This window comes from Suillus fuscotomentosus, assembly GCF_016647785.1.
Source record: "Suillus fuscotomentosus strain FC203 chromosome Unknown F5891scaffold_25, whole genome shotgun sequence".
Lineage (NCBI taxonomy): Eukaryota > Fungi > Basidiomycota > Agaricomycetes > Boletales > Suillaceae > Suillus > Suillus fuscotomentosus.
This window is the reverse complement of record NW_024539537.1, coordinates 104,948-122,869: the sequence shown is the minus strand read 5'-3', so window position 1 is coordinate 122,869 and position 17,922 is coordinate 104,948. Positions and strand designations below refer to the sequence as shown.

The window sequence follows — 17,922 nt, the reverse complement described above, 5'->3', positions numbered from 1 at the left end:
ACCAGAAATGCAAACAATCATTAATCACCTGTGAACTAGTTGACAATGAGTTCCCTTACTAGGTGGACTGATGATCTTTCTACCAGTTGGGCGTGTAGTATGTGGTGCGTTTGCAGAAAACGGCACGTAACGCACGTTTGCTGCAGACAGAACCCTCTCCCGCTTATATGAGGCAGTCGGGAAAAGTCAAAATGGTGTTAGCACTGGGCAGTCCCTTATAAAATTTGATTTCGTTTGGGAGCTGAGTTTGACAGGAACAATGGGACGAACTTTGCGTCTAGCTATGTAATCGTGGGAGTCGGTGAATTTTGAAGTGACAACTCACTACTTACACATCTACTTTTAGCGCACATGTCGTCTGTGTTCCGCTCAAAGACGGCTCGAATAACACTTTCGAATCTTTCACCAGGACCAAACTCACAGCACGCGGTTGGCATTGTCATCGTTTCTGATGCAACAATTTCTAATACTTTATTTGGCAGCAAAAACGCCTTGGTAGAGGTCAAGGGTCTGGTCGCGGAGGAACGTCCGGACGAGGTCACAAGGGCCAAAAGGCTCGCGCAGGTAATGGCAAACCAAAAGCTGGATTCGAGGGTGGTCAGACACCGATTACGAAGAGGTTCCCAAAGAAGGGCTTTGTAAATCCGTCAGTGCTCTCTTCTAGCTAGTTTCATAACCATCTGACAGGTCCGTCAAGCAACCGGAAGGTGTACGCGCCTGTCAATCTGGACCGCATACAGTATTGGATTGACCAAGGTCGACTACAGTCATCGCCTGAGAACCCCATTACAGCCCGCGAATTGCTCTTGAGCGGATGCATTCATAATGTACACGATGGAATCAAACTTCTGGGCGACGTATGTTTCTACTCTCGAGCATCCTTCTAGTATAACTCATTTTCATCTAGAATGCTCCATATTTGAAAACGCCTATTCACATTACACCTTCTCGTGCATCTCAAAGTGCCATCAAAGCGGTCGAGTCCATTGGAGGAAGTGTCTTCTGCCAATACTACAACCCATTGGCTCTTCGTGATTGTGTCAAGAGCCGTGAAGATCGTATTTCAGCAGCACCAACTCGTCGCACGGACATTCGTGAGCCTCTCCCTCCCTCGACTTTGATTATTTCTGAAAATCACGTCTTCAAGTGTGGTACACTAACTGGCACAACCGAGGATATCTTTCTCCTGAAGCTATTGCGAAAAACCCAAAAGTGGAGGAGCGATGGAAGGAACTGTCTAAACAGTTACTTTCTTTCAAGGATCAGACTTTCGATACTAAGGGCATCAAAAAGATGTAGACGTGCTAGGTAGATTATAATACATTCATGGGCTCAATGTTCATCCTATCCGAAGATATACTTCCGCTGCGAGAACGGCCGGGCGAACGAGATAGGGAACGAGAGGGACTCCGCGATACGTACCGACCGTTCTCTGATGGAGATCGACTTCTGCTTCTACTAGCGCTGGAGCTCCGTGACCGGTATGGGCTCTTACTGGGGCTCCTACTTCGGCTGGAGTTACGACTCCTGTCACTACCATGTTCACTTTTGCCCTCCATAGCATCGAGCAAGCGACTCTTCCGAGGGCCAATCTCGCCATTCTCTTCAAGTATCGAACGCTTGGCTATACGGGGAAGAATAATGTCACAGGCTCGTTCTTCAGTGAGAAGCGAATGTGCGAATTCGTCAAAATGAATTAGTGAATACCCTGCTGTCGGGTTGTAAGACGTGTACCAACGAAAAAAAAAGAAGATCAACACACCTGTGTCACGGTATCGGAGCTTTCTGTAGTCCTTCATTAATGGTTCAAGAAGCTCATACACCTCCACTGCACTGAAGGTCATTCGTATGTACATGGCGGCTAATGCCCTCATATATCTAAGTATCTGCATCAGCAATCAGCGGGCGACACATGATAATGCTCACTTGAACTCGTCTGCTTGTAGATATTCTATCAATATCTCCTTTTCCGGTTGAAGCTGAAGTAATTTCAGGAGCAAGCACAGGAACTCTGTAGGGCGCTGATTGCCATAAACACCCCCAATGTACCTAAGCGCGATTGCTTGGTCAATAAGAGACTCCGCTATATTGAAAAAGGGTGAACCGAATGTCTTAGAAAACGCGGCAGACGCACCAGTCAAAGCGAAGCAATGCTCCTTCCAATAATTCGATTCCCATATTCGATTGCGGATAACAGTCTCGACTAGAAACTATACACTTTTCAGCTAATCATCAAAACGTGTATCGCAAATATTCGCCTGAGGGTTCTGGCCATGGATTGCAATTGCACCCTTGACGGTGGTGTTGGCCATGATGGTGGTCGCTTGCCAGAGTATGTAACGACTTCCGGGTTCACGGAGTCTAACTTGAAGTGCCAAAGTTTAGTGCAAAAAAGGAGAATAGACCTTTAAGAGCCTTTACGTAATGGTGTTGTCAGTTGGATACTTTTTCCTATTCACCTTATGTCTTTCGTAGTATGTCTTCCGCGTGCCCAACGATCAATCGGTTACTACTATGACAATATCTGCAGGGCTTGGTATTCGATATTCAATGATCCGGTGGCCATTGGAAGGATAGCCGTATACTTTATTCCGTCCTGGCGGCTGGCCCCACAACACGAGGGACCAAGGTCCCTGGTGTAATCAGTGATCATAGTGAATTCAAGTTGTATCATGCTTATTTCCCGCTTAAAACGCCGCGAATAAGGGCAACGCTTATCTAGATGGTGTTGAACGTTGTCCACCCCCACACAAACATAGCATTGCCAGAATGGTGTTTTACTCTTCAAACTCGTTCTGATCGAATACCATTCCTACCGCTTGCTATGTACCAGCAATATGGCATCTCAAACTCTCCTGTTCGACCGCACCTTCACCCAATCACTGGCTACTGCCATTTTCTACCAGTTTCTGGATCAGAAATTTCATCAATTGTGTCACAGCTACCCTCATCTGTACGCCTGTCAATCTCCGTTTGTGATCTAGAAGGTCCTGACCATTGAACTTTGCAAGTCACTTCGTGGTTGACAGTATAGACTCCTCCAGCGACAGTGCCATCTTTGTGTATAAATTGACGAATATTCAGTCTCCTTTAATTTCTATACTCCTTGCCTGACTGCAAACATGCGCGACAAACTGCTGACCATCCCCACGATAGCATGTCCCAGAGAGTCATCGTGCTCGATGGGTTTCTCCCACTCGACTGGTGGCGCTGAGCCCCCTCTCAATAAATCGGATGAAACAAGGCAAACTTTAAACTAGTCAGTCAATTTTACCCGGTCCGCTACTGTTCTTACAAGTTTTTATTTTTTAGCGCGAACTTCGAAATTGCCACTGCCCTTATAACTCCAGCACAATATCGTCGAATTATAGTTGCGCCAGTGTATAATGGTATTTTCTTGTAAGCTGCCCTATCTGACGGCGTCCAATCACCAGGCACGGAAGAACTTGTAATACAAGCTATGCGCGCTGCGGTCGTTCTGCTGTGAGTTTCATCGCTTGTATTCGCTATGCCACGACCTACGCTTCTGCTATGATGTAGGAATCCCACAGCCGAAGGGCGTCGCAAGTCGCGCGAGAACAAGCTCTTGCGGATCCTTCCACCCCGCGATCATTGCACCCCGTTGCTCGACAGGGTATCTCGAGGCCGTCGGCTAATTCAACGTTTCATCTTATGGATATACCAGTCGGTGTGTCGACATCGGTGCCACGAGATCGCTGCGGGTGGTCACAGGCAACTGACCTCTGCAATGATATTGTGTCTGCTAATACCCTCGTCGTTCATATGCGGAAGCATGTTGGAGGATTCTCGCATCGTCGCATTTACTGCTCCTGGAACGGATGCGGCAAGCTCATGAGGAGAGATTGTCTTGTCCGCCACATACGCGAAATTCATCTGCATAGCAAACGCCGTGCTCATAACTAAACTTTCTCTATTGCTCGACTTACCCGTTTGTGTCTCAAAATCTTCGCTGATATATCCTGTTCACTGCGTAGATAAGGACTTTCAGTAATATTTACCGGTATACCCCGACAGCTGCGCCACAATATTTGGTTTCCTAATGCGGTTGTGCGGCCCGTTTCGTAAGCGTCAATAGAACTTCTTTTCCATGCTTCGCAATCGAAGTTTTACCTTCGAAATTAAAGCGAATAACCTTCTGTCCCGTACCGAGTTGGTTAATGCATTTACCACCACCGGGGCTCATATCTCAGACTGCTCACGGCCGACGAAACACTACACGCACACAATTATCTGTTGCCATGGATGGTTTTAGCGTCTCCACTTTGCATGCCGAACCGATACCATGTGCCCCAGCACCACCTTAAAAATGGTTCAGTCAGCCCATTAATGTGCACCGTCATCCATCATAGCACACACCACCATTGATTCCCTGGAGCCGAGGCCTGAGGCCTGAGCCCTCACTTGATTCATATAAAAGCTTGCATTTCATGTATTTGTCGGTGTTACTCGCTAAACCCTCAGCTTACCATGCATTCTGCTCATGCAATGGTCTCTGAGGAAGGTACCGGACATGTACAAAATTCTCCTCACATCGCAGTTGAAGTTGGAATCCCAGTCGTTGCTTTCTACAACGAAATCAAGACAGACATCGAACACGTCACTGTGGAAGATGATCCTTTGAAATGGAGCAATGCGCACAAGGTAGGTGGCAGTCATTCACACTGAAAAACAGGCTGACTTGTCGGTCATAGACTGCCATTCTAATTATTGTTTCGGCTGGCTCCATGATTGCAGGGTTAGCTGTCAGCATACAGAATCGTATGGTTATTCCTTCCCCAGGTGGTCAGAAGACTGAAACAACTTGCGCCCAGCTGCAAATGCCCAAATTCAGAATGACTTACAAGCGTCTACATCGGAAATAAGTTGGACATTATCAATTTTTATTCTTGTTCAGGGACTCCCTGGGCTTATATGGAGCGCCATCAGTGAAATCAAAGGACGTAAGGTTCGTCGAGCGCTCTGTCTCGTAACAATAAACTGCTGATATTCTTCCATCTAAGTTTGTCTATATATCATCTGTAGCATTGTTTCTGGTCGCCTCCGCTATGGTCGCATCATCCAAAACTATTGGTCTGGTGATTGGAATGAGAGCCCTTCAAGCCATCGGGTAAGCAAGTTACATTGACTCTCAGAGCCACTGCTTACAATAATCAGCTCGAGCGCACTCATGTCAATTGCCGCAGCCACACTAGCAGATATCTACGAACCCCATGAGCGAGGCACTAAAATGGGGATATACTATTCTGCTCCTCTTTTGGGGCCCGCGTTGGGCCCGATATTGGGTGGCGTGCTGACGCAAAGCTTGGGCTGGCGCTCGGTCTTCTGGTTCATCACTATTTGCGCCGGAGTTGTTCTCCTTGCTCTGATTTTCATATTCAAAGATACGTTCAGGAAGGAACGTAGTCTGACGTATCAAAACATTCTGCAAATACGGGCAAAGGAAGGGGAGCTACAACACCAACACTTGGACAAAGCTAGTCACGCCTTTTCTGTCACTGACAAGCCCGCACAACACACGCCAGAAGATATAGCCTCTCCGCAGCATATAGGGGAGGCGAATAGTCACACCGTTGCACATGCTTCAAGTATGGAAGATGTCGATGTGTCGCTCGCAGATGTCAATCCCTTCCCTCCACTTCGGAAAATTCTTACACGCGTAAATAATCTCGTAATATTGTTTGCTTCCGGTAAGTATCTTCCGAATCATCATGCGCATTACCCGACGAGCCATATATATGTCTAGGTTTGATATTCGCTTTCAGCTACAGCATTTCATATACCTGTTCGAGAACGTTGTCCGAATACTATGGCTACAACGCTCTCCAGATCGGTCTAGTTCTACTTTCGTCTGGAACAGGTAGGATCTTATTTGTTGGATTGACAATGATTGACTAGCACCGAAGGCTCTATATGTGGGTCCTTACTTGGCGGCCGCTGGTCTGACCGAACAATTGCTAAGTTGAAGCAAGAGAATGGAGGCAGCAGCTACCCCGAGGTTGATAATGTTCATATGGCTAAGCCTATGCGACAGGCATCCTAATATAACAATTCAGATGCGATTGGCCAGCACCCGACCCGCAATGGGATTTTTGCCACCGGCTATAATTGGATATGCATGGGTTTGCGAAAAGCACGTTCATGTCGCAGCAATTTGCCTTATGCTCTATCTCGCTGGATTCCTCTCGACGTACGCTTATATAAATTTTGCAAGAAGTTGACTGACGTATTTTTTATTTGTTATTTTTCTAGATGGATCTACGCAAGCACGCTAGCATACATTGTAGATGCTAACCCCGGCCGTTCGTCAACGATTGTTGCCACAAATAGCGTGTTTCGATGTGTCTTTGCGTTCGTTGCCATCGAAGTGGCTATTCCGATTCAGGTGTGTCCGATCTTATTTAGCTGAATTGTATGCAGTTGTTTGAGCTTTGTTGTTAGGTTGCCATTGGCGACGGTGGTTTGTACACCATTTGGGGCGGCATTATGATAATAATGGAAGTCCTGACACTAAGTGTCTTTTACAAGGGCAAGAAATGGCGAGAGGCATGCGAGGAGAAAGATGGGCGAGGATCACAATAACCTTGATAAGTACGCTCAAAGTGCCTTTGACACTGTCACTGGAAAACGTTACATCAAAGACCCGATGTTTATATCTATATAATATTAGGGCCGTTTCTTGAGAAATTGCCAACTGTTGTGCTCGTTTAAGTACTCCAATCATTAAAATCCGTAACCTGCCGGCTTCTGAGCTGCATGTTACAGATCACGTGAGGTGCCACAACGCTATGCAGCATGGGAGCCGAACGTTGTCCACGGTTGCGAACAGATAGACAGTTCGTGTTCTCCACTAATACGTATGCACGTCACAATCTCAAATCAGACACAGGATGATTTACATTGTACCCTCAGAGGCACGGCACAGGAAGACCACGTTCTCCTCGTCCGAGCCCATTCCAAGAGCGTATCATTCTCCCGAAAATGCTCTCTTCTCAATGTGTCTCGACATAAATGGGATAATGTGACGAAGGAACACGAGGCGAGTCCTATAAGCCCTGTCTCTGTCACTGTACGTCTCGATGTCGGCGCTGCAGCGAAGTGGAAGCTTGTCAAAGTCCCAGCAGATTCAGAATGGGTAGTGTATCGCCATAAGGTGGGATAATAGTGCAGAAAATACTGGCCCGCCTGAATCCATATGATTTCAGTTGTCTCGCAAACATTATTGTTTGCTTATTTTCCCTCGACGCGATACATCCTGTTTCTTGTCTCTCATTCCCGATACTGTCCCTCTATTATCTTTAACGCTTCCAGGTAAAATTGCTATACGTGTTCTCAGTCTCACCTGACCAAACACATTAGGAACTCATGACACGTATGTCTTGACTTGTATGTGCGAGCGAATGCTGCTATGACGATGATGATAGAATGGCTTTCTATGGATGGCCTATCGCCCAGTGCCAATCACCGAGCACCTCTCTTGAGAGACAACTTCACGCTGGCATTCGAGTTCTCGACATACGCTTGGCAATCGTTGATTCCCACCTCATTTCATACCATGGAATATACCCGGAACGTACCTTGTTTTCGGAAATCTTATCAACGGTATACACGTTCCTCACAACGCCCGAGACCTTGCGCGAGACCATAGTAATGTCAATCAAGCAGGAGGATTCTGATACGGAACGTTTCAGCAAGCTTGTACACCAAGAGATTGTTGCCTCCCCAGGGGGCTTGGGCATGTGGTATTTGGAAAATCGACTACCAACCCTGGGTGAGGTAAGAGGCAAGGTTGTAATGTTCAGCCGTTTCGGCACAGATGGTCACGGCTGGGACAATGCAGCTATTGGAATCCATCCGTCTATCTGGCCTGACAATGACAGACATGGCTTCACTTGGAACTGTCAGGACGTCCTGGTCCAGACACACGACTGGTATGTATGAGAATTCTCGGATCGCCTGGCTAATCATGAGCTTGACTATCACCACAGGTACACAATCCCTTCCTTCCTCTCTATTCCCGAGAAAGTTGCTCTTTCGACCGATATCCTCGTCGCTTCTCGTGATTCTTCTCCCCCGACCCTATCAATATCCTTTCTTTCTGCATTGTCATTACCATTGGCGTTCCCTCCCGTATTCGCCCGCGGCCTCGGATGGCCGCAATGGGGAATTGGATTTGAAGGCGTCAATGCTCGAGTCGGCAAATGGCTCATTGATCAGTTCGACGAACGGGGAGAGAATGCCGTGAACACTGAACCGCGGATCAGGGGTTGGGTCCTCATGGATTTCTATGAAGACCCGACAGGACAAAGTATTGTCCCGTTACTTGTAGAATGTAATTTCAGAGGGAGAAAGTGCGAGGAAGGTTGGGCGCGAAACGCGGGAGTATAGGACCTCTGCATGAAGAAACATAACTATATGCCTTGAGATATCATGAAATCTATGGTTTACCTCTTAGTCACTTCTATACGCTATTGACTAGTCAATTTGCAGTGCTCGACTATGGCGGTACCGATAAGCTCTGCTAGGATCATCATGGGCTGGTGGATTTCACGTTTTCAACGTGTTCACCTCGAGCCAGCTGGCAACCTCGAAGCTGTGCGACTAGCCCTCGAATATGGATAGAGTCAACGTTGACATGAACGACGGTAATTGTCACGGTGATTTGGTGATCTTCTACACAACTTTGTGGTGGCTAGCACTAGTTACTGATCAGACCTTGAACGAAACTATTTGTCGGCAAGCTTAAGCTTGTGATGAGTCTCTAAGTGGTCAGATCATGACTGCATGACTCCCAAAAGCATGGGGACCGAAAAAAAAAAGTATTTTATGTAACAAATCGCTCGTTGCAGGTTCGCACTAACGACCACCGGGTCGCCTCGTTGTGCCCTATAGCGCCCACGCCGTCAGGACTCGGGTAGCCGATTATGATCTAGGGTGCGACGTGAGCAGTACCCGCAGGTGCAGGTGAATTATGGGTCGGGTGGTATGGGTACGGATATGAGCCTGACCGACTGGGTAGTACGCTTAGCAGCGTGGCAGTGCTACGTCATTTAATAATAGATTACCGATGCGATTGTCTCTAGTGTTTTCAGATTAATTATGCTGCCTACCGTCTCCAGTGTCCACGTAGCAGCTAGGGACAGAATGGGTAGCAATTGGAAACTACATACAGCTTCCTGTGACCAAATTCTTCAGGCTTATTGGCTAAATCTGGGCTTACACGGTAGTGTAGGCCCAGAGGCTGGGGCTCTCATGTACATATGATGTGTATGAAATGATAATTAATGACAATGTCGCCTCGTCCCATTCGCCCTCGTCATTAATATTAACTTGAACCACCTCAGTTGGACATCTTTCTGATTCTTTCGTTATGATATTCGCCCCGATCCAAGTCGAGAGCATTTCCCTCCAGCGCTTCAACTTCGCCGATAGGCTCTGAAGACTGAATGTCCGAGTCTTCGGTCCTTTTCAACTCCCCAAGAGCCGCAAATTCAGCGGCAATGTCGTCAGGCACGATACTCTCCGGACCTGCAAGAGTGTCACCTGGATCAGTTGGAAAGTTTTTCCACCATGCTTTAAGGGCCGTCTGCTCTGCCACTCCACAAGTCAGGTCTCAATTTAAATCCATCATGCTATTGTCGTAATCACATCTCCGCCGCAGGCAAGGCACAACTAGTTTTGCCGCCAGACCGGTGTTGGCAGGGACTCGAGTTTCTGCCGCAGCAGCAAGCGCCAACGGTGCGGTCAATTGAAATTCTGGTGTTAGTGCTAGCCGTGGCATTATGCGTTATGTAGTAGATGCATACCAGTTCTAAAACCAAAAATGAGGGCGACAATTAGACGGTGACGCGTTGACGGACTGCAAGTTGCAACTTTGGTGTGTAATGATCCGATTAGGTGGGTGTATTGTGAAGGTTTAAAAACGTTTAAATTTGTCTATATAGAATTCTCATGTCTAAAAAAAATATGCTAAGTGACTTCGAATTTTGCCGATCTGACCTAATACTGCCAGCAATAGCCGGAGCCACTTTTCTGTCATTCTGCCAACACCTTACGAAGGTTGGATGGCACAACTCATAAATCGTGAGACTTGCACACATCGCGAGTTGTAAGTTGTAACACACTGGCACATCGCTTCCCCGGTGTCTGACTGTGACACCCCCGACTCCTCGCCGGCCAAGGACACGCGCAGCGGTAAACGTACAGGCTATAGAGCCTCCCACCGAAAGACGTCGAACAAAAGCCGAGGCTAGTATCGTATAGGCGGAACTCTCTGCCACGTGGCAGGAACGCCATCTGCCTCGAGTCCGCTGTACGTACATTTATTTAAAGGCTCGTTGAAAGGTGCAGAACATGCATAATCCTTCCAACCCCAAATCTCTCGCTCGAACATCAAAAATCCTTCCAGAGCAGTCAATTATGGTTGCACCCTCTAATTCTTCAGCCGTGGCAGTTTATTGTGCTGCATCACTCGGGAAGCAGAATGCTTTTCAGCTAGCAGCGCTATGTATGTCTTCTTCATTCAATCTCGCGACTGCTCTCACGTGTTGTGTCGTATTTTAACAGCATTGGGCCATGCTCTGGCAGAGGCAAAACGACCCCTTGTCTATGGTGGTGGTAACATGGGCCTTATGGGCATTGTCTCAGGTGCCGTAATAGAAGAGGGCGGCCAAGTTACTGGCATTATCCCATATGCCATCCAAGCTGCAGGTGGCGAAAAAGACAAGGGCAATGGTGTTGTAAAGACTGAATCTGTTGCTGGAGTTCTCAATGAGGACCGGCGAAGACATGTACGCGATTCCGTCAGTGATGTCGACGCAGAACTGACTCACCAACGCGCACACTTTCCATAGATCGAGACTGTAAGTAATAATTCGCACGCACACACCACATTGTTTAATTGATTTCCGTTCTTCATTTCCATCTTTGTAATTCGTTTTTACATTAAGATCGTTGTTGACTCGATGCACGAGCGCAAGATCGAGATGGCGAAGCGTGCCGGTGCTTTTGTGGGGTTGCCAGGAGGATACGGCACTTTTGAAGAGGTACACGAGGCTTGTTCGCTCAACGTAATTCACACTCACCCTATCGTGCCCCTAGATTCTTGAAGTGATAGCTTGGAACCAAATCAACATTCATAACAAACGTAAACATATTTCATTGCCTCAGTGTCATTATGTTGGCCAACCAAAACCATATTCTGCAGCCGTAATATTGCTCAATGTTCTGTCCTACTACAGTCCTCTCCGTGATCTCATCCGGAATGGTGTACGAGAGGGGTTCATTCAGCCGCACAACGAGAAGTTATGTGTCTTCGTCGACGGACCCAAAGACCATAAAGACCATGAATCTTTCAACTGGGGGCAGGCCGCTATAGACGCAATTGCTGCATGGCAATATGACCAAATACGGTCATTGCCCTTCCACTGGACGAAGGACACTGATACCAGTGCAAAACCTAATGGCAAGTCCGACATCAAAGGCATGAGCGGAATGGTTGGTGGGTTATACGGCCTAAAAATGACCAACGCGTGGTTAAAGAGGGTCTGGCACGCTTGCTTCCGTTCATGTTGATCATGGCATAGGTTAGCAGACTCGCACGTATTCGTTATCATATTTACCACCCATTATATCTTCTAGGACTCCAGCATACATTCTTTACATCGAGATTCACTTTCTTGTAGAACAAGTATCACCGAGTGAGGTAGTTCCGAGGCAAGCCGTCTGTGATCGCTTGCCGAGGTTTTTTTTTGCCTGACGTCGGTAACATAATATTAATTATTTGTGCCCGATCATGATACTACCAAGTCCAGTGGAAGTCAGTTAGGCCTGTTAGCCGTGACCTGATCGTTTTTGCACTCAATAAGCGCTCAGCAGGGATATGCTCTATCGGTGGAGCAGAAATAAAGACTAAGTGTTATGTAACGTTAGGTTCAATCGAAGTTGGTCGAAACGTGACCTAGCTTGTTTCTCCAGCGCCTCCCAGGTCATTCACCAGGTTCGCGGCTCATAGGAATCTCAGGATTGTCATAGACGCCCATCCGATGGCCGTCAACACGAGTACTGGTTGTCATTGACCTGTTCAGCCCCCACACGTGCATAAAGCGGTGAGTGCTTTCCTGACAAGCGCTTGCTAACAGGAAGAGTTGGGCTCATACGAAGTCTTTACTCTTCCCGTCCGGCGTCAACGAGATGAGCTGGATTTTTTTACGTACCATTCTATACGCTATGCTAACGGATGTCAAACTATTGCACTCAGAGAACCCGTACACCGTACTATCGCCCGTAAAGTAACTGCGAGCGTCGTGCCGTGAGTATGGCTTGAATGTGTGAGGGAGAAAGGCGGACTTGATCGAGCGCCTTGCTGCTTCGGTGCCTCCAGGGTATGTTGGGTGTGTTTCTCCGCTTGTTTTCATTGTTCTCACTGATTTCGGCATTCCGTCCGCAGTACCATGCCTTTTACTACCACATCCACCGCCCTAGCAGCCAGTTCTCCATTCTCAGTGCTGCTCCCGGCTGCGAATCTCCGCGTGCCAGCAAGCCACGCGCTCACCTAGCCACAAATCTATCGTACAGGACTCGGAAATGATGTAGATCTGCTTGTGTCGCATGATGCAAGCCAGTCAGCCCGTTCTTCTAGGATGGTTACAACGGGAATGATGATGATAGAAGCATCGCAGACGACAACATGGACGATGATGTCACAAACACAGCCGGAAATGGTGAGGGTGACAAGGAACCGGTGATGCAGGCAAGCAGCGTGTGTATACTCTATCATTAATACTTGTTGATCATTTCTCGTATCACCGACGGGCCCGTGTTTGGTGGTCATCAATGAGACTAAGGCTCGGGTAAGTTGCATGATCTTCTGGGGTTCATGTTCTGGCTGATGACGGACAGCAAATAGAGAAGAGTGCCCTCAACATTTAGAAAGTGGTTTTCGGATTATCTTGTTTTCGGCTTCAATAATTGAACGGAATTACGCTGGTTGACTGCTGCAATCGGATCGGGCGAAGTCCCGGATATGATGATTGATGTAACACCACATTATCCAGTATTCGAAGTACACCTTCCCGCAAGCTCCCGTCACGACATGGTCGTGGACGGGATTCTGTGCACGAGTTCCTCTCTGCATTAAGCTTTGAGCCTCGTGTTGTGCTTGTGTTCACATCCTCTGGTATCACCTCAAGAACTCACTCAAGGAAACCATGGTGATGTTTGATCATATCCAATGCCGTCAGGTTGACGATGAACTATCTCTCGAGCATGCACGTCCTCCGTTCAGGCCACGTATCGTTGACTTTCTGAAGCATTGGTGGTTCAAGCGCAGCGCCTCCCTCTTGAGTATGCCCAAGGCATACTTTTGATATTTTTTGGGCTGATTTATATCCTATCCAGGCGCGAAGACTCCAACATCATCGAAAACGCACATATCTTTCCAGAAGACTTTGAACAAGTCAAATATATTAGTATTCATGCACCTCACACAGTGCAAGTTGGCCTTTCGAGTGTCGTCAGCCGGATCATTGACTTACGAGCTTGGAACCAACTCGACCTTCACAGGAGTTCATCAGGCCACATAATGAGAAGCCTCTGCGTATCTGTCGAGGGTCCTGCGGACGAGGAGAATCATGTATCCTTCAACTGGGGTAAGGCCACGGTGGATGTCATTGCTGCATGGCAGTATGGCCAGGTCCAGACGTATCCTTTTCACTGGACGAAGGCCAATAACACTAATACAATTCCCATCGCCAAAGCCTGACAGGACGATCAGGATGAGCTGTGCATCTTACAGCCTCAATGCACGGTTGGCGCGGGTCTGGATCGTGCTCAGACATCTCGTATATAGTCAGTAGGTGTAGTGGTCGCGATGATCATGAAACGGAATGGCAGACTCGTTTACACCGCAAAACCACGTATTTGCTAATATATCCCAGTGTTGTTGCAACATGTAGCACACACATTGTATTGTAGGGATGCTACTTCTTCGTACAACAATTTACTCGAGTCACGATGTCTGAAACCGCTTGCCGAAATTGGGGTCTATTTTCCTATTTGAGTCCATGAATGCGCTGACATCCTCATCTGTGATCCTGGCTTTCCGCTATATGCAAGGGTGAGTACACAATCCTGGAGGTCATAGGGGAGATACTGACCTCCTGGAAGGCCTTCACGAACTCCTGCAACATTTGAATGCAACGTGCTTTCAACTGTCCTGTAAGTAGACGCCCTGCTCTGTAATCCTGGTTACGGACATCAGCGACATGATCCGCAGACATTAACCGCAGCCACAGACCTCGCCTATCTTCGCAAGTTCCTCCTCATCGTCCAGGAAGAAGCCTAGATATTGATATGCAACATCCACATCCGTATCACCCCCAAGTCTCCTGTGCTCCTCCTCCGTCTCCCTGCCACCAGAGAAACCATGCTTATTGATCTTATTTTTGATCTGGTTCGGGGTATCGGTCATGAATATACTTGAGGTCGCATCCGACGCGCTCATCTTCGTCTGAGGTCCTTGAAGAGCAGGGAAGAAACGAGAGTGAATGAGACATGGTTTGGGGTACTTGAGTTTCTGAGCGACATCACGCGTAAGCCGGAAGTAGGGGTCCTGGTCTATCGCGCAGGGGATGAGGCAGGGGATATTAGAAACTTCGCCGAATATGTGAGGGAACGAGTTCGAGAAGGACGGAGCTGCTTGAACGGCACAGAAATGGATTTTGCCTATGTTATCCCTGTTGAAGAATATGATATGCTGGCCATCCTGGATGAAGGACGAATAAGACTTACGAGTCGTTGAAACCAAATGTGGCTTTTGATTGATTGTATGATATTTGCCTTGATATTTTGACGACATTGCGGTAAAAAGGTCCACCGACGTATTCGAAATCGCTAAAGATAAACGTCTTCTTGATATCAAATCCCACTGCGATGATGTCTTTTGCGTTGCTTTTCGAGAACTGTAGCGTCTGCTCAGCTTTTAGTTCGTGCTTGAATAAAAATTTCTCGTCATCTGTTCGTTGAATTAGCAAGTAATCAAATCGAGATGATGAGATACCTACCAGTTAGTTGGACAACCAGTGGGACATCAAAGACATCCTGCAACCATCTCCACAGATTGTCAGGCCAATGACGGACATGCTGCCCAAATAACTCACTTGGTAAAGAGGAATGGTATCATATGCCCGAGATGCATGCTATCGCTACTTGGCCCGCGTCCCGTGTACAAGAAGAAAGGTTTTCCCTGTTCATATCGATCCAAAATCTTGTCAAATTCTCTATGAAAGCGCAATGATGATATCAACCGAATTGCAAGGGACGTAGCAGTTAAGCTGTATTGCACTCACCGATGCGAGAAAAACATCCCCCGCCTCAGCAACGGATGCGGCTTATGCCCCGTCAATTTCTCGAACCGCTCCAGAAGTTCCGCATCAACTCTGCGCGTCCCGAATTGGATAATCAACTTGTCGTAGTCGATCGCAAGTTGCTTGCCGTCGGCGGAGACTGAGCCCTGCACATCCCAAGGCGTGACCAGTTGCTCGTGCGCCTCGGGAGGGATGGTAGTAGGTTGGGAGTTGGACATCTAACAAGGTATGGTTAAGCTCAACAAGCAGCAGATGCGAATGACTCGAGAAATCGAGATTATCGTAGATAACAGCTAGCTACCACGTGGTTATCTAATCGCTGAAAGAGCACGTGAACCAATCCAACTGAGGATCGTCGTCGGCGCCGCCTATGTACACTCTCCAGTCGCTCCTTTGCTTCGAGGCTCATCTCAGAGAGTAACTGCATCGCTATATGTCTTCTCATCAGGACCGCACTGCAGATTTCAGATAAGCGAGCCAATTTTAGGCTTGCTGCCTCGTGGACGAGCACGATTCGATGGCCTGGACTTGCATAGGCTTGCACCTGTGACGTTTTGCGGAAATATATCGCCATATATGCCAGTGTGAGTCGTGGTTACTTTCGATGATGGCGTTTTAAGTTGATGAGAATCTTGTCGCAGTAGTATACCGTACTCAATCTATTAGTTCCGGGGCGATGGGTGGGGAAATTGTAGCGTTGGACCAGATTTGCAGTTTAAACTTTGGATGAAAATTTTCATGCTTTCCACAATCAGGGTCGACAAACGTCACCACTAGTAATACTAGTAGCGCTATCGTTACGCAACCTGCCACAGATTCAGGGATGGAATGTCGCGCACCAAGCGGGGTTGCAAACTTGGAGTTAGCATGATAAATGCAGTTTTTCTGTCGTCTGGGATGCCGCCCCCTTTTTGGTATTTACCCCATGGCACTGGTGATTTCTTGGTCGACCTTCGTGACTCTGAGAGGTAATTTTTTGCATGGTATAAAAGCTTCACTGACCCTCCCACAGCCGTCTCGAGTGGGTTTATAGTTCTAGGGCTGGTATTGACGGTTTTTAGACTCGCCTATCGTATTTGGTTGGGCAGGTTCTGGGTCGAGGATGCTTGGGCAGGCGTCGCATTTCTATGCGGGGTAGCCGCGTTTACTTCTTGCTGGACTTACACTGAAGCAGGTAAAAGGAGTCCGCTTGTGCATATTGCCTATTCGTTGTTGAACTCTTGCCTGCAGTGGGTGAAGGAGGAATTATATCATTCTGGGTGTACTCGTTTACTTTCCCCTCCGTCGTGTGGTAAGTATCCTCGTGTTTAAATTTGCACTGTCGATTCTCAAGGGCAAGTAGGGCTGTCCGGCAAAGCATCTTATTCTCCATCGTTCGCATTGTTTACGCAACGCAGCACCTCCGTCGCCTGATGTTCTGTCTTGCTGGTCTCTTCCTCGGTTTGTGGGCAGGACTTGTCGCACAAAAAGCGTGGCATTATGGGTATAACACCTCTTGGTATCACACAACTGGAAAGGTGCATATCCTTATGACGCAACCAATGATCGTGTTCGAACTGATAAGTGCGACTTTCTTGTGGCTCTCACACGTCTTGAACTCACACGTCTTGTAAGCTGATTGCTTATCCGACGCAATACTGATTATTCTGCCATTGCGCTTACTCTGGAGTCTCAGACTGCCAAAAAGACAAAAAAGGATGATTCTCGCCATATTCTCCTCTAGCATCATCGTCACCATTATATCCATCTTCCGGGGAGTCTGTCAAATATCGAAATATATCACTGTTCTTGCCCTGACGACAGACTTCGAGGTACAGTCAATTTTTTTGTTTCTAGGGGTACTTTAATCTGAGTGTTGAACATACTAGGTAGCCCTGTCGCTTCTTGTTTGCAACCTCCTCGTCGTAGTTACTCTCCTGTACCGCATCATTAGTTCCGCGGGTGCGGACGACTCGATCTCTATCGATGACGATGATTACACGACACGAATTACTACGGGTGGGGTTTTCACTACTGTCGACTTGGACAATGCCGAGTCAGGAAGCGATGAGCAGAGAAGTTCGAGGATTCAATCTGCATTGCAAGGCGAGAAGACTGTCAATACTGTGTAACTAATGTTGAATTTAGTCTATCTTATTGTCGATACCCGAAAACTCATACGATGACCCGTGATTAAAGCATATCACTGTTTTCCCGTGACGTCATGGCGTTAGAATAGGCTGTCAACTATATATAGCTGCGGCGATCACCGGTCACCGGTGACATGGTCTTGACTCGGAGCCGCTGAGCAGTAGCAATCAATTGTTCCAACTGGAGTAACCTTTTTGTCAGATCCCGAACAAAGTTCACAGTCTGCGCTACCAATTTTATCGAAGAGATAAGTATACGGCAAGTCACATGTAATATCGTGCCGGTCGCTCTTCAAGACAAGTGACCTGGTGGGTTTTTTACTTTGTTTTTTTCCCTGAAAGTAGGGATCACATTCACTGTACTTGGCAGGTTTCCCAATCAACTATCCCTGAATTGACACGTACCCGTG

The 17,922-nt window shown here is 47.5% G+C and overlaps 9 protein-coding genes across 9 annotated transcripts; 6 read left to right on the top strand and 3 right to left on the bottom strand.

Moving 5' to 3' along the window:
• The first annotated feature begins 317 nt into the window (after nt 1-317).
• F5891DRAFT_1031606 (ribosomal protein L15) lies at nt 318-1,329 on the top strand. The gene is made up of 5 exons (XM_041361621.1): nt 318-429; nt 483-646; nt 698-857; nt 908-1,094; nt 1,148-1,329. The coding sequence occupies exons 1-5, from the start codon at nt 352-354 to the stop codon at nt 1,297-1,299; spliced, it is 741 nt and encodes a 246-aa protein (XP_041226308.1). The 5' UTR covers nt 318-351; the 3' UTR covers nt 1,300-1,329.
• F5891DRAFT_1145245 (PRP38 family-domain-containing protein) lies at nt 1,314-2,372 on the bottom strand (the record flags this gene model as incomplete). The annotated part of the gene is made up of 5 exons (XM_041364998.1): nt 2,259-2,372; nt 2,135-2,210; nt 1,927-2,083; nt 1,763-1,878; nt 1,314-1,711 (listed from the first exon to the last, which is right to left on the bottom strand). Exons 1-5 carry the CDS (start codon nt 2,310-2,312, stop codon nt 1,314-1,316), a joined length of 801 nt encoding a protein of 266 aa, XP_041226307.1. The 5' UTR covers nt 2,313-2,372.
• A 497-nt stretch (nt 2,373-2,869) lies between these two features.
• On the top strand, nt 2,870-4,088 carry F5891DRAFT_285382 (uncharacterized protein). The gene is made up of 5 exons (XM_041371202.1): nt 2,870-2,953; nt 3,012-3,259; nt 3,313-3,381; nt 3,435-3,483; nt 3,541-4,088. Exons 2-5 carry the CDS (start codon nt 3,123-3,125, stop codon nt 3,922-3,924), a joined length of 639 nt encoding a protein of 212 aa, XP_041226306.1. The 5' UTR covers nt 2,870-2,953; nt 3,012-3,122; the 3' UTR covers nt 3,925-4,088.
• Nucleotides 4,089-4,101: 13 nt separating this feature from the next.
• On the top strand, nt 4,102-6,708 carry F5891DRAFT_1031599 (MFS general substrate transporter). Its single transcript, XM_041361620.1, has 10 exons — nt 4,102-4,662; nt 4,713-4,779; nt 4,833-4,966; nt 5,022-5,128; nt 5,176-5,708; nt 5,765-5,878; nt 5,925-6,016; nt 6,075-6,208; nt 6,271-6,403; nt 6,460-6,708. Exons 1-10 carry the CDS (start codon nt 4,489-4,491, stop codon nt 6,598-6,600), a joined length of 1,629 nt encoding a protein of 542 aa, XP_041226305.1. The 5' UTR covers nt 4,102-4,488; the 3' UTR covers nt 6,601-6,708.
• Nucleotides 6,709-6,877: 169 nt separating this feature from the next.
• F5891DRAFT_951575 (PLC-like phosphodiesterase) lies at nt 6,878-8,406 on the top strand (the record flags this gene model as incomplete). Its single annotated transcript, XM_041375054.1, has 5 exons — nt 6,878-7,171; nt 7,224-7,329; nt 7,378-7,390; nt 7,443-7,949; nt 8,007-8,406. The coding sequence occupies 5 exons, from the start codon at nt 6,878-6,880 to the stop codon at nt 8,404-8,406; spliced, it is 1,320 nt and encodes a 439-aa protein (XP_041226304.1).
• Nucleotides 8,407-9,358: 952 nt separating this feature from the next.
• Nucleotides 9,359-9,799, bottom strand: F5891DRAFT_979962 (uncharacterized protein; the record flags this gene model as incomplete). The annotated part of the gene is made up of 2 exons (XM_041376949.1): nt 9,359-9,546; nt 9,667-9,799. 2 exons carry the CDS (start codon nt 9,797-9,799, stop codon nt 9,359-9,361), a joined length of 321 nt encoding a protein of 106 aa, XP_041226303.1.
• Nucleotides 9,800-10,437: 638 nt separating this feature from the next.
• F5891DRAFT_951585 (uncharacterized protein) lies at nt 10,438-11,592 on the top strand (the record flags this gene model as incomplete). The annotated part of the gene is made up of 5 exons (XM_041375055.1): nt 10,438-10,525; nt 10,585-10,808; nt 10,968-11,063; nt 11,119-11,164; nt 11,225-11,592. The coding sequence occupies 5 exons, from the start codon at nt 10,438-10,440 to the stop codon at nt 11,590-11,592; spliced, it is 822 nt and encodes a 273-aa protein (XP_041226302.1).
• Nucleotides 11,593-13,944: 2,352 nt separating this feature from the next.
• F5891DRAFT_285094 (tryptophanyl-tRNA synthetase) lies at nt 13,945-15,714 on the bottom strand. The gene is made up of 7 exons (XM_041371201.1): nt 15,366-15,714; nt 15,177-15,296; nt 15,081-15,127; nt 14,809-15,031; nt 14,315-14,753; nt 14,175-14,261; nt 13,945-14,122 (listed from the first exon to the last, which is right to left on the bottom strand). The coding sequence occupies exons 1-7, from the start codon at nt 15,599-15,601 to the stop codon at nt 14,027-14,029; spliced, it is 1,248 nt and encodes a 415-aa protein (XP_041226301.1). The 5' UTR covers nt 15,602-15,714; the 3' UTR covers nt 13,945-14,026.
• Nucleotides 15,715-15,740: 26 nt separating this feature from the next.
• F5891DRAFT_1278002 (uncharacterized protein) lies at nt 15,741-17,581 on the top strand. The gene is made up of 8 exons (XM_041370302.1): nt 15,741-15,967; nt 16,025-16,351; nt 16,396-16,404; nt 16,445-16,557; nt 16,614-16,674; nt 16,726-16,946; nt 16,998-17,194; nt 17,252-17,581. Exons 2-8 carry the CDS (start codon nt 16,212-16,214, stop codon nt 17,492-17,494), a joined length of 984 nt encoding a protein of 327 aa, XP_041226300.1. The 5' UTR covers nt 15,741-15,967; nt 16,025-16,211; the 3' UTR covers nt 17,495-17,581.
• The last annotated feature ends 341 nt before the right edge of the window (nt 17,582-17,922 follow it).